The 14,389-nt window shown below is 61.6% G+C and overlaps 1 protein-coding gene across 9 annotated transcripts in view; it reads left to right on the forward strand.

The window, feature by feature from the left end:
* Positions 1–14,389, forward strand: part of MYRF (myelin regulatory factor) — a 35,228-nt gene continuing 20,839 nt past the window's right edge. For 8 of the 9 annotated variants that reach the window (XM_024987464.2, XM_024987466.2, XM_059883084.1 and 5 more), the window contains exons 1-3: positions 1–160; positions 13,087–13,174; positions 13,347–13,610. In XM_024987464.2, coding sequence (XP_024843232.1) covers positions 115–160; positions 13,087–13,174; positions 13,347–13,610 — 398 coding nt within the window. In that variant the 5' untranslated portion in view covers positions 1–114. The remainder of the gene's footprint in view (positions 161–13,086; positions 13,175–13,346; positions 13,611–14,389) is intronic. The other variant, XM_024987472.2, reaches the window with a different exon arrangement.

Below are 14,389 nucleotides of genomic sequence, written 5' to 3' on the forward strand. Positions count from 1 at the left end.
GGGACCGCAGCGGGAGCCGAGCCGGGACTGTCGCGCTGGCCGCGCCGGCGATGCCGCGCCCCCGGGCCGGGCTGTAGCGGGGCCGGGGCGGAGTGCGCGGCGGGCAGGCCGGACATGGAGGTGGTGGACGAGACGGAGGCGCTGCAGCGCTTCTTCGAAGGTGAGGGACCGCGCGGGGCCGGCGGGGACGACGACCCTCTCGCGCTGGGAGCCCCCAACCCGGTCTGCCTGGGGACTGGGACCTCTGACTGTGCTTTCGCCAGGCCGGGACCCCGCCAGAATGCCTGCTCCGGGCGGGGGCCCTCCTCCGTCTCCTGCAGGTTAATACCCACCTCTGCTGAACTTGGGCTCCCCCTCCCTGTTACCCCCCCCCCACACACACACACACAACTTCCTTGGAGCTGCGTCCCGTCCCTACTCAGCCTTCCTTCGCGCCTTCCAGGACCCGCAGTCCCCTCTAAATTCTGACACTTCCCGACCCCGGGGACCGTCTCTGTGCTTCGCTGGAACCCCCCTCTAGGCTGGAGTCCCCAGCACGCCTTCTGGGGGGTCTTCCATGCCTCTTAGGCTGGCACCCCAGCGTGCCTCCCAGGGACTGGGACCCCCACCTAACGACCCAGACGCCCTGCCTTTGCTTTCAGGTTGGCATCCTGCTCCCGCTCCCCCTAGCCTGACTCCTAGGACCTGGGACCTGCCCCACGGTGCTTCCCGGAGCCTAGGACCCCCCATCAAGATGGGGAGACCCCCTTCAGGACCGTCACCCACCTTCTCCAAGGCCGCCCCCTCCCCCACAGCTGAACTTCCCCAGGAAGCAGCTACCCCTCCCTTACCAGGGACTGGGGTACCCCTCCCCGGCATTCCTCTGTGGGCGGGATTCTCCGCCCCCCCCCACCTCCAATGCTCTCCTTGGGCTGGAACCTTCTTGAAGTTGGCATCACCCCCCCTTCCCACCGTCCCCACCACGTTAGCCACCTCCTCCCTCTGAGACCTCTCGCTGCCTCCTGCCAACCCCCCGAGGGTCCTCTGGGCTGTGTCTCACACCTGTCCCTGGAGCTCTGCCCCCTCAGACGGTGCCCCTGTCCCAGGAACGACCTCTTCTCCTCACCTTGACCCTACAGGACCCTCGCCAGGGCTGGGATCTACACACACCCGACAGTGTTTTCTTCTGCCCTCTCCCTGCTCCAGAGCAGTGGTTTTGGGGGCGCTGCACCTTCATCTCGCCAGCTTCTCTCCCCTTTTCCTGAGTAGCCTCCGCCCCTCCTCCAAGCTGTCCCCCTCCCCGGTGCTGAGTTCAGGAGGGAAGGGACAGTGTGGGGGAGGGGGACAGGCACAGGCTGACACCCCCTAGCTTCTCAGACCCTTGCTGGAACATCTAGCCAGACTTTCTGGGTGCTTTTGTGTCCCTCTCCACCCACCTCGGTAGCCCACCCTCTGCCCCTACCCGCTGCCCAGTCCCTGAGCCCATACCCTGCACCTCAGTGCTTTCAGAATGCAAAACTGGATGATCCAGAACCTTCCATCAGTGTGAACCTAACCCTGGCGAGTTTCGAGTGGCCCACAGGGCACACAGGGCAGGGAATTAGGGCCCAGGTTTCAAGCCCAGCGCCCAGATCCCTTTGGAGTCCTGTGAGGGAGCAAGGAAGGCCTTTCTTTGACTCAGTTTCTCCCTGTGACTTCCGGGGTGTGAGGGTGGGAGCCTTTGTCCACTCTGCTTGCTGCCCCCCAGCCAGAAGTCACAGACAGGGAGAAGGCTCGCTAAACAACCCAGGTAAGGGCATCCCCAAGCCTCAGGCCTCCCCACTGCAGTTTTTGGGACCCCCAGCAGCCCCAGATCTAAGAAGTCAGGTTGGGACTAGGTTGAGTGGTTGATCCTGAGTGGATGGGCCATTTGAGGGTCCTGACATTTCCCCATCGGTCCCAGGGGCTCTAGTCCTCCCCTGCTCCTGCTAATCCTTTAGGAGCCTTGAGGGGCTTTATGGAGACCCTGGGGAGGTAGGAAGGGGACACTCGTCCTTGCTTGGGGGCTGCTCTTTTGGGGATGCCCTGAGCGTGCCAGATGTCCCGATGACTCACAAGCCAGACCCCCTTACTTCCTGCAGATATCCCCGCACCTCCTCCCCCAGGACCCTGGGCCCGGGCAGAGGGGTGGGCCTGGCTGGCCCAGGCTCCCTGTCTCCGGAGCCAAACTTTCCCTCCTGGCCGTGGGTGGGGGGTGGGGGTGGGGGCTGACGCCACGGCTCAGCCATGCGGCTGGCCTGGCTGGCCTGGCGGGGAGGCTGTGCTGCTGCCTCCAGAGAGATAAGAGGAGACTCAAGAATGTCTGTGGAGGGAGCCAGGGGCTGGAAAAGTGCTCCCAGAGCCTGCGATGGGGGGAAGGTGGGGCAGGCGCTGAGGGCTGGGGTCTCCCGGGCAGCTTGGGTGGGGAAGGCCTGGCCAGGAATCTGGTGGGCAGTGGCACATGGGGGACTCAGTGTGGGTGTTAGGGAGCCCCTGGGGGGGTGGGGGGGTGCTGGCGAGTGTGCTCATGAGTGGAAGTGTGGAAGCGTGGGCAGCGGTGCTGTTGTGCGCATGGTGGATGTGTTGTTCCAGGGAGAGGGAAGAGACGCGGTGCGTATGTCCCTTGGGGCTGGGGGACGCCTGAGCTCTCATCCCAGGTCCTGCTTGGCTGTGGTCACCCCCCAGGACAGTGGATACATAGGCGCAGGGTCTGCGCTTTCAGCTCTGGGCTTGGAGACGGGCGAGGGCGTGACTGAAGGGGGCAGGGTGTGCCCAGGCCCCTCGTGTGACAAGGCCCCCTCTCCAGGCACATCAGGCGTGTGTCCTGGGTCCTGCCCACACAGGGTGGGGGGCCAGGCTGTACCCGGCCCCAGGGTTGGGGGCTGGAGGCTAAGGCGCTTTGAGCCTCAGGTGGGAGGCTGGGACAGGGCGGCCCCCTCGAGGCTGGTACAGCCGGGCCCCCGTGACCGCCTTGCTAATCCCCTAGAGGGAGGCTACAGCCGCCCAGACCCGCGGGCACAGGGCCTGCAGAGAGCGGACCCTCCGGGCATGATGCACTGGCTCCCAGCAGGTAACCGGGACGCAGTGGCAGGTGTCCTCCTAATCATGTTGACTGGCTGGGGCCTGGGGCTCCCAGAGCTGGTCAGGGCCAGGGCCAGGCGGTGGTGGAGGATCCCTATAGGGTCTTAGAGGTTGTGGGGTGGGCTCGGTCACTGAGAGCTGTGTGGCCCTCTCTGGACCCCTTTTCCTCACCTGCAAGACAAAAGTGGGCAGCAGAGAAGGTCTTGATGCTGCCCTGGACTCTGATGAGCCTTCTCCTCCAGCCCTGGGGAAGAGGGATGTTTTAGAAGGCGGAGGGTGCTGGCCCCTGGCTTCAGGGACACATGGGGTGTGAGTGAACAGTGGCCAGCCCTCAGAAAGCCGGAGGGGATGGAGGAAGCGACTGAGCGGAGCTGGGCTGCCAGCATGTGCTGGAGAGGCCACCCAGAGGTTGGGGTGCCTCCCCCAGCCTCTAGAGCCCTGCTAGGATTGGAGGTGGGAGCCGGGTTTTCACTCCTTCCAGACCTGATGGGTAGCTTGGGCTGGTGACTTCCCTTCTCTGGCTTCATGTCCCCTACCTGTCTGGGGTAGGCAGGTAGGCTGGACCAGAGCAGGGGCTTCCAGGATGATTCTTTTCAGCCACCAAACAAAGGCAAGCTCCTGACCTCGCGATAGGACATATACACTGGACACGGGGGGAGGGGGCGCTGGGCTCCTTACCGACCCCAGAACACCAGATCCTGGCTTTGACCCTTCCTCAGCTCTGGGATGGGGAAGGGGAGGGATGGCATTGGCCCGCTTTCCCCAGAGTCCAAGACTGTGGCTGCAAGAGAAGGGGGTCAGTCCGGGTGAACCAGGGCTGATACCCAGGCCTCAGCACGCCCCGTTGCCAGGGCCTTGGGGAGGGAGGGTAGCCTTCCTATGGGGACCAGCCCCTCTGCCTGCAGAGGAGGCCCCCGGGGAGCCCACCTGACCACTCATGGAAGAGGATGCCCACCCTGGACGGGAGTCTGGGGCTGAGATGCGGTGTGTGACCAGGCACTGTGCCCGAGTCCACCTGTCTGCAGTGTGCCCTGGGGAGTCGGTGGGTTGGGGAGACCACCAGACCCCTGACTCTCAGGGGGATGAGATGGGGTGCCTCCTGGGTCTGCACAGAGCCCCTCTGGAGGACTCCTGTCCCAGCCCCACCTCCCTAGGTCCTGACCCCAGCTGGAAGGGAAGTGGTAGGTAGCGGGGGCGGGGTGGGGGGTAGCGACTGACTCATCCCCCTGTTCCCAGCACCCAGTGTAGGGCCGCACAGGGTGGGGGGAGGGCAGGAGATGGAAGCAACAATGACCATGTAAACAGAGGCAGGGTCGGGGGGCCTGGTTCAGCACAAAGGAGCGGAGCAGGCTGCTTCCAGCCTGCCGACCCCAGGGCCTCTCCTGAGTCTGAGGGCCTGGGCAGAGGGGCCCCGGGGGTCTTAGGCAGAGCCAAGCAGGGTGTTGGGGGGAAAGATAGGCTGCTCTGGGCAAAACGGCCCCCTCCTGGGGACCTGGCCCCCGCTCTCTGATTCCTCGCAGGACTGGGAGCCCTGGCAGCAGAGGCCGCTGGGTAACTGCCCAGCGGGGGCTGCTGATTGGCTGCTGCCCTTGGACTTTGCCCGCTCGATAAGGATGGAGAGAAGAAATCATTAACTGAATTATTAACCGGGGCTGGCCCCGCCCTACCCAGGCTGCCTGCCCTTTTTCTCCCACCTTCTTCCTTTTCACCGAGCCCTCCTATGGGCCTCAGTTTCCCCCACAGCCTGGGTGTGTGTATGGAGAGGTATCCTCTCCCATCTTGGTCTCCAGCCCCTGCTGCCAGCATGTTGGGCAGCCCCTTGAACCCATGTGGGTCTCTGCATTCATTGAGGTGGGCTGTGGGTCTGTCCTTAGCCTTCTCCTGGTCCTGTCCCTAAACCTCTTTGTGCCTCCACCTTCCCATCTGTAGAATGGCAACACAGCTGTAGGCGTCGTACCTGCCTCTCAGGGTTTCCGTGGGGATTAGATAAACGGGGTCTGGGACGGTGCCTGGTGGGGTGCCTGTGGCCTGGACTGTGATTGCTCTCCCCTGGGAGGCTCACACCAGGTACTATGCTCCCCACTTTATCGGTCCAAGGGTAGGTCAGTACCCCCAGCGTCAGGCTGGGGCCTGTGGCTGGCGCTGTGTGTCTTGGGAAAGCCCCTCACCCTCTCTGGGCTGCTCATTCCAGGGCTGAAGGGAAGCTGTCACCTTGTGGAGCACCCTGTACTCAGAGGCCACTCCGTGGCCCTGCCTGGCCCTGATGCCACTCCTGGTTCCCAGTGCCTCCAGCAGGGCCTGCCCCACCCTCCAGCTCAGAGATGAGGAACTCGGGCTGGTGGCTGGGGGAAGGGGCTTGACCATCCTTTGTCTTTGCCAGCCGCACCCAGGCCAGAGGTTTAGGCGTGTGTTGTCTCTCAGGGGCCCTGTGGAAGTGCGGCTGAGGTCCCCTCACTTCTGAGAGGGGGCTGCTGAGGCAGGAGGAGGAGGTGATGGGGCAGGCTCACTCAGGGCAGCCATGGTGGCAGAGCTGGGTGGGATCCGGTCTCCTGACCTGCAGCCCATCACAGCTGGGTGCCAGCTTGGAGTGGGGCGGGAGGGGGCCTCTTGTCTGTGTGCTGGGGGGCCTGACCCTTCACGTGCGACTGTGCTGGGTGACTGCTGTCCAGCCCCTGGACCTCTCTGGACCTCAGACCCCTCACTCAGATGGTCAGGGTTGTGTGACAGAAGCAGTGAGACCCCAAGACTGTTGAGGCTGGAGGAAGGGAGGGAAAACCCTGGGTCGAGGGGCAATTGGCTCCTAAGCAGCCCCTGGCCTGGACCATGGACAGTGGGCTTCAGGGCTTCCTGGCCTCTCCCTGCCTCCTTGCTCATCGGTGGGAAAGGTTTTCCTCCATCTGACCTAGATCCCTCCAGCCCCACTAATGCACAACCACAGCCTCTGTCTCTCTGAGGAGCTTGGGGACCCACCCCCGTCACTCCCTTCTTCATCACCTCAGTCCCCCGTGCTCCCTTCTCCCCACCATGATTCTTCTCCTGGGGTCTGTGGTCTTGGAGGGAGGGGGGAGCTGGGAGCTCCTCTCTGAGCAGTCCAGAGAGGGTGAGGGGCTTTCCCAAGATACGCATCCCCTGCTTTGCTAACTTGGAGTGGGCTGCCTTTGGTGACGGAGTTGGACTGGCTTACACCGAGTTCGCTCAGCTGGACTGGCTTCACCTGGAGCTGATGGGGAGGTGTGCTGGCCTGGGCCTGCCTTGGGTCAGCGAGCACTGCAGGCACACGTGCGTGCTCACTCAGTCGTGTCCAGCTGTTTGCGATCCTATCGACTGTAGCCCGCCGGGCTCCTCTGTCCGTGGGATTTTCCCGGCACAAAGAGCGGGTTGCCATTTCCTCCTCCAGAGAATCTTCCCGACCCAGGAATTAAGCCCACATCTCCTGAGTCTCCTTCACTGCAGGCAGATTCTTTACCTACTGAGCCACCGGGGAATCACTGTGGGCACGAGTGTACAAATGTGAGGTGTGTTGAGATGTGAACATGCCGCAGGGCCTTTGCACTGGCTCCCCACTGCCTGGAATGCTCTTCCCAGTTGTCCGTGTGGCTCACCTCCTCCCTGTCTTTGCTCTGTGAAGCCTTCCCTGATATCCTGCTTAAAATGGCAACTCCTTCTCACTCCTAGCACCCCAGCCTCATCTCCCCGCTTTAGTGTCTCCATAGCATTTGTCACCTTCTAAAATGCTGTGGGTTTGACCCATCTATCTTGTCACCTGACTCTGCATCCGGAATGTCCGCTCCATGTAGGCAGGAGGTTTGTGTTTGTTTTGTTTTGTTTTTTAAGGAAAGTACAATTTATATGTACAACCAGTAAACCTGATACAGAAGAGGGGACTGGGACAGGTCAGGAGTGGGTGTGAAGAGACTGGGAGAGGGGCAGCCAGAAAGTGAAGGGGAGCCAAGAGGAAGCGGGAGGTTCCTTGTGCAAACTGCCACCTTCCCCAGGCCCGCCTGGGGAAGAGGGTGTGCACATGTCTCCCCAGCTTGCCCTTCGCTATTTTGCTCTGGTCCCAAAGGCAAGGTCATCCCCTGACTGGGCCCCCTACCTGGCCATGAATGGGACAAGACAGGAGGTTTTGTCTGTTTATTGCTTCATCTCTGGAGCCTACCATCATGACTGAAACATAGTAGATGCTCAGTAAATAATTGTGTGAAGGTATGAGTGAGCACACTTGGACCATGCCGGTGTGTGCACATGCGTGTGTCAGTGTTTGGCGTGTGTGCCTCTGCACAGGTGTATGTTTGGATGTACATGATCGTGTGTGTGCTAGTGGATACATGCCTGGGAGTGTGCTCTTGTGTGCACACGTGCATGTGGGGCATGCTGGTGTGTGAACACAAATGGGCCTGGGTGACCCTGGTAAGCCCACCCTGAGCTGCAAGGAGCCTATTTTACCTCTGCGGGGAGGGGTCTTCCTCAACCTGCCTGGCCTGGTCGCTGTGGGAGAAGGTTGGGGGTCGTAAAGTGGAAATCCCTAGGGACCAATGCAGGTTCCCTAAGAAGGGACCACAGCTGCCGGGCCCAGCTCTGTTGAACCTGGCTTGGGAGCATCTTGGGGCTGAGAGTTCAGCCTTGTGGATCTGAGGACAGGATGGCAGCTGTGTGGGAACCCAGGGAGGACACAGCTATACCCCAGAGGGGGCTAAAGATTTCAGGTCCCCTGGAGTAGAAGGGTCTCTGCAAACAGGATGCAGGACTCGACTGTATTTTTGGCAAGAAGTTGAGAGGGAACAAAGACAACGGTGGATCAGATTTAAGGATCTGCTGGCAATGACTCCAAAGCCACATCCTTGTCATTCAGCCCCAGGCTAACTGGGGATTTGATGCTGAGATGCAGAGGGTCGCTTGCAGAATCAAGCATTTGACCTGAAGGCATTTTGGGTGAGAAGGCTCTGGTCACAATTTGAAGCCTGAATTAGTTATCATATATTAATCATAGGTCATATTAATAAAGATTGAAAGTCCAGACCAAGGAAGGTGAGAGCCCATGTGCCCTGTCCCAGTGGGAACTAGTTTGGCACATGTTGATCAGCTCAGTCAATATTGGGAGATGAAACCACAGCACGGGGGGCCCTCTGTGACTGGGGTGATTGAGGAAGGACTGGCAGGGCAGGCAGACAGTCACAGAAGTCCTACCCACTGGAGTGGGGATGGCTAGAGCCAGGTCCTGGAGACTGGACTATGCCACGGGTGTGCCAGAATAACAACATGGCACCAGTTGTGCCTGGGCAGGAAAGGAGACAGGAATCCCAAGGTTGATGGAGACAGGATAGTTAACACTAACTGAGGAATGGCCTCCTGGGGTGAGGAGCTCTCCCACCATCTCATTGAAGACTCACGACCACCCCATGATGCAGGAATCTCCTGCACTTGAAGGAAGCTAAGGCCAGAGAGGTCAGGCCACTTACTGAGGGTCACGCAGCAATGAAGGAAGGGCCCACATTACCAACCAGGTCTCTGTGACCCCAGGGGTCCATTTAGGGCATTGTGGGAGTGCCAAGATGGGCAGTCTTCTAACCATTGCTACCCTGGTCAGCCCTCGTCTGGAGGCAGGATCCCTGGGGTGGACAGTCGACAGTGGGAGGATAGACCTGTGCCCTGATTGCCCCGGGTTCCGATCAGCTCTGCCCGGACAGCATCCTTAGGCCCTGGCCTGCCCTGCCCACAGCCACGTGGCCGACGGGATTTCCGCCATGTTTGGGGCATGAATTGACAAGTGCCCCATTGACGGGTGGGGGGGAGGGTGTGGACAGGGCACAAGCCTCCCACTGTGCCGTGTCCCCACCCTCCCCCGTTCCCGGGACAATGCCCGAGACTCAGCCAGCGGCCACAGCTGGTGGTGAGGGGGCGTGAGCATGAGGGGGAGGAAGGGAAGGGTCCAGGGTGGAGGACCACCTGGGCCCCCACCCGCCCTCAGCCCGCACCTGGCTTGTGTCCCCCGAGTTCCCCTTCTGCCCAGCTGGGTGGCCTTAGAGGGAGGAGGAGAGAGGAGGGCAGGGGGCTTCCTTCCCACAGCCCCCATCCCTGTCTCCCTGGGAAGGAGCAGTGTCTGGCTCCTGTTAAAGGCAGGTAATAAAGGGCCTAATTAATGAGGAGCAGCTGGGGTGCATAGCTCAGCGAGGCAGGGGCGGTGCCTGGAGGGGCCCTGTCTGGCCCTGGACCCTAACTGCAGCATAGCCAGGCGGAGGTCCCCAGACCCAGGCAGGCCTGGTTCCAGTGCCCCGCTTGCCACTCTGCTCATTCATCCCATGAACATTTATTGTGTGCCTATGGTATGCTTAGATGCTAATGCCACAGAGGGCAGACGGGGAGGACTCAGCCCAGCTGCCATACCTGCAAAGCAGTGGAAAGGCATTTATCCTTTCTGAGCCACAGTTTCCTCATCTGTGAAACAGGGAACAAGAAAACCACCTACCCCATAGGATTGTTAGAATTATATATGAGTTATATATGGTCCAGTGCTCAAGACCCCATGCTTCCAACGCAGGGGGCATGAGATCGATCCCTAGTCGAGGAACTAAGATCCCACATGCCGTGCAGCCCCCCAGAAAGCTGTATTAAGTGTGTGACAGAATGACCACTCGGTGAATGGGGGCTGTGGGTGGGCAGAGGACCAACTCTGCCCCTTAGGGCATGTGAGCAAAGAGCCTGATGAGACAGTAGAAAGGAGGCTGCCACTCAAGGAATTAGGAGAGTCAGACACGGTCTCTGGGAGGAACTTACACTTAAGGCAAAACCTAACGAGTGATGAGGAATGGGAACAGCATGGGGGACAGAGGATGAGATGGCTGGATGGCATCACCGACTCAGTGGATGTGACTTTGAGTAAACTCCAGAAGTTGGTGATGGACAGGGAGGCCTGGTGTTCTGCAGTCCATGGGGTTGCAAAGAGTCGGAGACAACTGAGCGACTGAACTGAACTGAGGGAACAGCACATGCCAAAGCCCCGAAGAGCAAGTGGGGCTTTTTGTCCCAGGAGAGCGCGAGGCTGGGGCTGGACCGTGGAGAGTTGCAAGGAGGGGCACTGGGGCAGGAGCAGCCGTGGGGGCCGCAGGGGGCCCAGCTGCCAGGCCTTGCACTAGGGTTCTGGGTGCCCCGAGCAATGGCAAGTTGGAGGGTCTGGGGAGAGGGAGGGCAAGGATGGTGGTTTGTGACCTGGTGGTGCCACCTTCAGGCTGTGGGACCTTGGGCAGCCTCCACACCTCCCAGGGAGGTCTTGAGGATCAGCAGAAGATCTCTTAGCTTCCTGCCTGACAGGTGTCTGCTGCCGGCTCAGAGATTTCCAGGGTGCTTTTGGGAGTGGTGGGGAAGGGGGCACCTTCAAGAGTGTGCCCTAGGCACCCTGCCTTTCTCCTGAGTTCCTGGGGGCCTCTGCTCCAGCCTCAGGAGTCCCTGGGCTGGAAAGTTGGGTTAGAGATCTCCAGTGTGGTTCATGGACAGACTGGGGGCATTTGCTTAGTGGCTGGACCCTTTAGAATGGGTGGTGTGGGGAGAGGGCCAGACAGGCCTCGACGACTCCCAGAGAAAGTGAATATTTGGGGTCAGTGTCCCTCAGGAGGACCACCAAGCCCCCAAACCTCATACTTCTCTCCCACCCATTGGCCCACCCCCACCCTGCCCCAGTGGCTCACCCCTCCCGCCTGTATCCTCCCGTCCGCCTGGCCCCTGGCACCGGAGGGCCTCTCCTCCCCCCAACCACATCTGGTTCTCGTTAGGGTCTCCCAAGATGCCTCTGTCTGAGCCCCCCCACCAATCCCTGGGGTGGGGGGAGGTGGGCAGGAGGATTAGGGGTGATTAGGAGTGCTCCTAGCCAGGGGAGGAGGAGGAGGAGGGGAGGAGGGGGCCTGGCCTGTTATAAATAGCAACACCATGACTCCATCACCCCATCATTCACTGTGGATTCCAAGTTCAGTCTCAAAAACCTGCAGCTTCAGCGGCCAAGGTGGGCGTGACGCTCCAGTGCCTCCTCCCTCCCCATTCCCTGTGCCCGATCCTGCCTCCCTCGGGACCATCCCCCCATGCGGGGGGTCGCCCAGGATGGCCGGGAAGCCTCTGCACCCACCAACCAAACCTTCCCTCTCGGAGTCAGGCCCACGCCCCTGGCCTCTCCTCGCCCTGTTGCCTTGGGCAAGAGACTTCGCTTCTCTGGACAAAGGGAATGAGGCTAATAACAAACACCAGGTCTTCAGGGGCGATTGGGAGGTAAACCCATTAGGCGCTTAGAAGGGCGCTGGGGCCTGGTGGGCACTCAGTGGGAGCCCCTGTCAATATCATCATCATCGTGTCATTGTCACCGTTATAGGTTGGGAGGGTGAAGCATCTCACTGCACGGGAAGGGCCTGTAGGTTGCCTTGCATAGAATAAACTCCTACGATTATTAATGTATTAGGCTCTAAAAGTGCCTGGCACACAGCAGGCACTCAATAAATGGGACCTTCAGTTAACTGGGAAGGACGGAGTCAGGGCCAGAGTGTGACTGGAGTCCTAGGATCTCGGCCTGCAGCCTGGTCACTCCCAGCTTGAGAAGCTCCCCTTGCCCCGGGCGGCCACTGGTGATGCTTGGTGGATGTCCCTTGTTCCCGGCCGGGTGAGCCCAGGCAGGAGGGCCTGTCCCAGGCAGCGCGTGACTCCTAGGAGGGCTTAGCCACTCATTAATCACCTAAGCGGGGCTCAGCATTCTTGAAATGCCGGCTGGGGCCAGGGAGAGGCCTGGGCTGGGGGTTCCTGGGGACCCCAGGGCTCTGGGTGCTGGAGAGTGAGGACAGCCACTGTTTGCTGAGCACCCACTATGTGCCGGGCCCCTTATACACCTTAATTTGTTTCATCCTCAGAACAACCCTATAAAGTGTTAGCTGTTCCTGTCCCCATTTTACTGAGGAGCTTGAGGCTCAGAGAGGGTGAGTGACCTGCCCAAGGTCACACAGCACGCAGTAGGTGATCTAGGATTTATTCCTGGACCTGAGATCTGTTCCCAGGGTTCACCAGGGGAGGGAACATGAGGTACAGACCCCTGACTCAAAGCCTAGGGGCCTGTGGGAGGGGTGCTTCCTGCCTCAGTGGGGCCAGCCAGCCCAGGCTAACAGGGTGGGGGGGGCAAGCCTCCATTATCGCAGTTGACGCATCTCCCACGTCAGCCCCCTTATCACCCCGCCCTCCAACTCTCCCTGCAAGGTGACCCCGGGAGGGGGGAGCAGGGGAGGGCATCTCCTCCCCTGCTGATGCCCAAGAGCATGGGGGCGCCTTTTCTGAGAGTCCCCCCCTTGGTGGGGCCAGGCCAGGCCAGGGGGAGGGCCCGGGGCCCCTGCTGTTCCCCGCTGAACCTTTCTGAGGCTGTTTCCTCCTCTGGGCTCAGCACCCTCGCCCTCATTATGAGGGTGGTAGGCACACACACTGAGGGGAGCTGGTCGCTCCTGACTCTGACCCCAACTCCCTCTCCACCTGCAGCTGGGCCCGGGGTGCAGGAATCTCCCCCAACCCCATGCGCCACCCCCGTCCCCCCACCCAGGATGCGTGGTCCAGCCCAGCCAGGCCCGATGCTCCTGGCTGCCCGCAGCTGGGCTGTCTGGAACCACCGCCTGGAGGACAGGGCAGGACAGGGTCAGCGAGTCTGGGCCCAAGTCCGTGAGGGTGGCGGCACCTCATTTGCTGCTCACGGCACCCTGTAAGATGGGGACATGTTCACCCCATCTTATAGACAAGACAAAGGGACTTGCTCGTGTCACACATCTGGGAGAGGGGATGGAGGGGCAGGAGACGGTGGGTCCGTCCAGATGCAGACTGTGGCCCCTCCCCTCCTGGGGGAGTCCAGGGGGCCTTGTGGGCTGGGGACAGCATTGTCCCTGCCTACTGGAGGTGCGGCAGGTGGTGACTGTGAAGGGCTCTCTCTCCACGTGGACACAGGTGGGGGCCGGTGGGTGCTGGGTCTCTGCCCTGGCTCACGTCCACTCCTCCCCGCAGGCCACGACATCAACGGCGCCCTGGAGCCTTCCAACATAGACACGAGCATCCTGGAGGAGTACATCAGCAAGGAGGACGCCTCTGACCTGTGAGTGGCCCCGCCCCCAGCCCCTCGGGCCTCACCTGCCCCGCCTCCGAAAGCCGCTCCTCCCCCTCCCCCAGCCTCCGAGCCCTCTGCGGGGTCCATGCTGCCCCGCGGGTGGGGCCCCGGGAGGGGCTGGGGGCCCCCGCTGGCGCTGAGCTTCCTCCCTTCTCCGCAGCTGCTTCCCTGACATCTCTGCTCCAGCCAGTGCGGCCTCCTACCCCCATGGGCAGCCAGCGATCCCCGGCTCCAGCGGGGTCCACCACCTGAGCCCCCCGGGGGGCGGACCCTCCCCGGGGCGCCATGGGGCCCTCCCACCCCCGAGCTACAGCGCCCCGCTCAACTGCAACAACAACAACGGCGTGGGTGTTGCTCCCAAGCCCTTCCTGGGGGGTTCTGGGCCCCCCATCAAGGCAGAGCCCAAGGCTCCCTATGCCCCCGGGTGAGTGAGGGCAAGGAGTGTGGCGGGCGGGTTAGGACGCAGGGGCCCCGGGCCAGGCAAGGCGTGGGCACAGTGACAGTGGGCCTGGGGCCGAGGCTGGGCAGTGGGGAGCGGGCTGCCCTGCGGGTAGCAAGGTGGTGGTGGTGGGCGGGGGCTCCAGGGCTAAGCCGAGGAGGCTTTGTGCTGAGGCAGTGGGCAGCTGAGGGTTCCGAGCAGGGGAGTGATGAGGGCTGATGTAAGTGCTAGAAGAGGCTCCACCCCGAGCTCTGTGGAGAGTTGGGGGAGGGGCTGAGACCAGCAGGACTGTTTGCATTCAGGGGCACTTCTACCTGCAGGCGGGCACCCCAGGCACCCAAATCCCTCACGGTGCTGTTTTCCGTGGCCCCAGGGAGTTGGCCGATGGTGCAGGTGTGGGACCTGAAGTCAGTGCAGCTGTGGGGACAAGCCAGCCTCCCCCTTGCAGGTCCCCCCTCCACCGCTTCTCTCCAAGTAACCCACGTCCCCGCCTGACCCAGGGGCTCAGCCTGGGCCCAGCTGTGACCTGAGGTTCTAGGCGGCCACCCGCCTAGCCCACGTAGAGGCAGGGAGCATGGGTTTGCCAAGCCCTGCAGAGGTGCTCAGAGAAAGTTCTGGGTCCACCCCCAGGCTGAGGCAGGGGGCAGGGGACCCCGTCTCTGAGTAGAAGGATAGTGGGGTGCTGGGAGCATGACACCCATCAGACAGCCAGGCTCCATCTCCAGCTCCACTATTCCCAACCTTCTGGGATTGCAGGCGGATTC

This window comes from Bos taurus, chromosome 29 (assembly GCF_002263795.3).
Source record: "Bos taurus isolate L1 Dominette 01449 registration number 42190680 breed Hereford chromosome 29, ARS-UCD2.0, whole genome shotgun sequence".
NCBI classification, from domain to species: Eukaryota; Metazoa; Chordata; class Mammalia; order Artiodactyla; family Bovidae; genus Bos; species Bos taurus.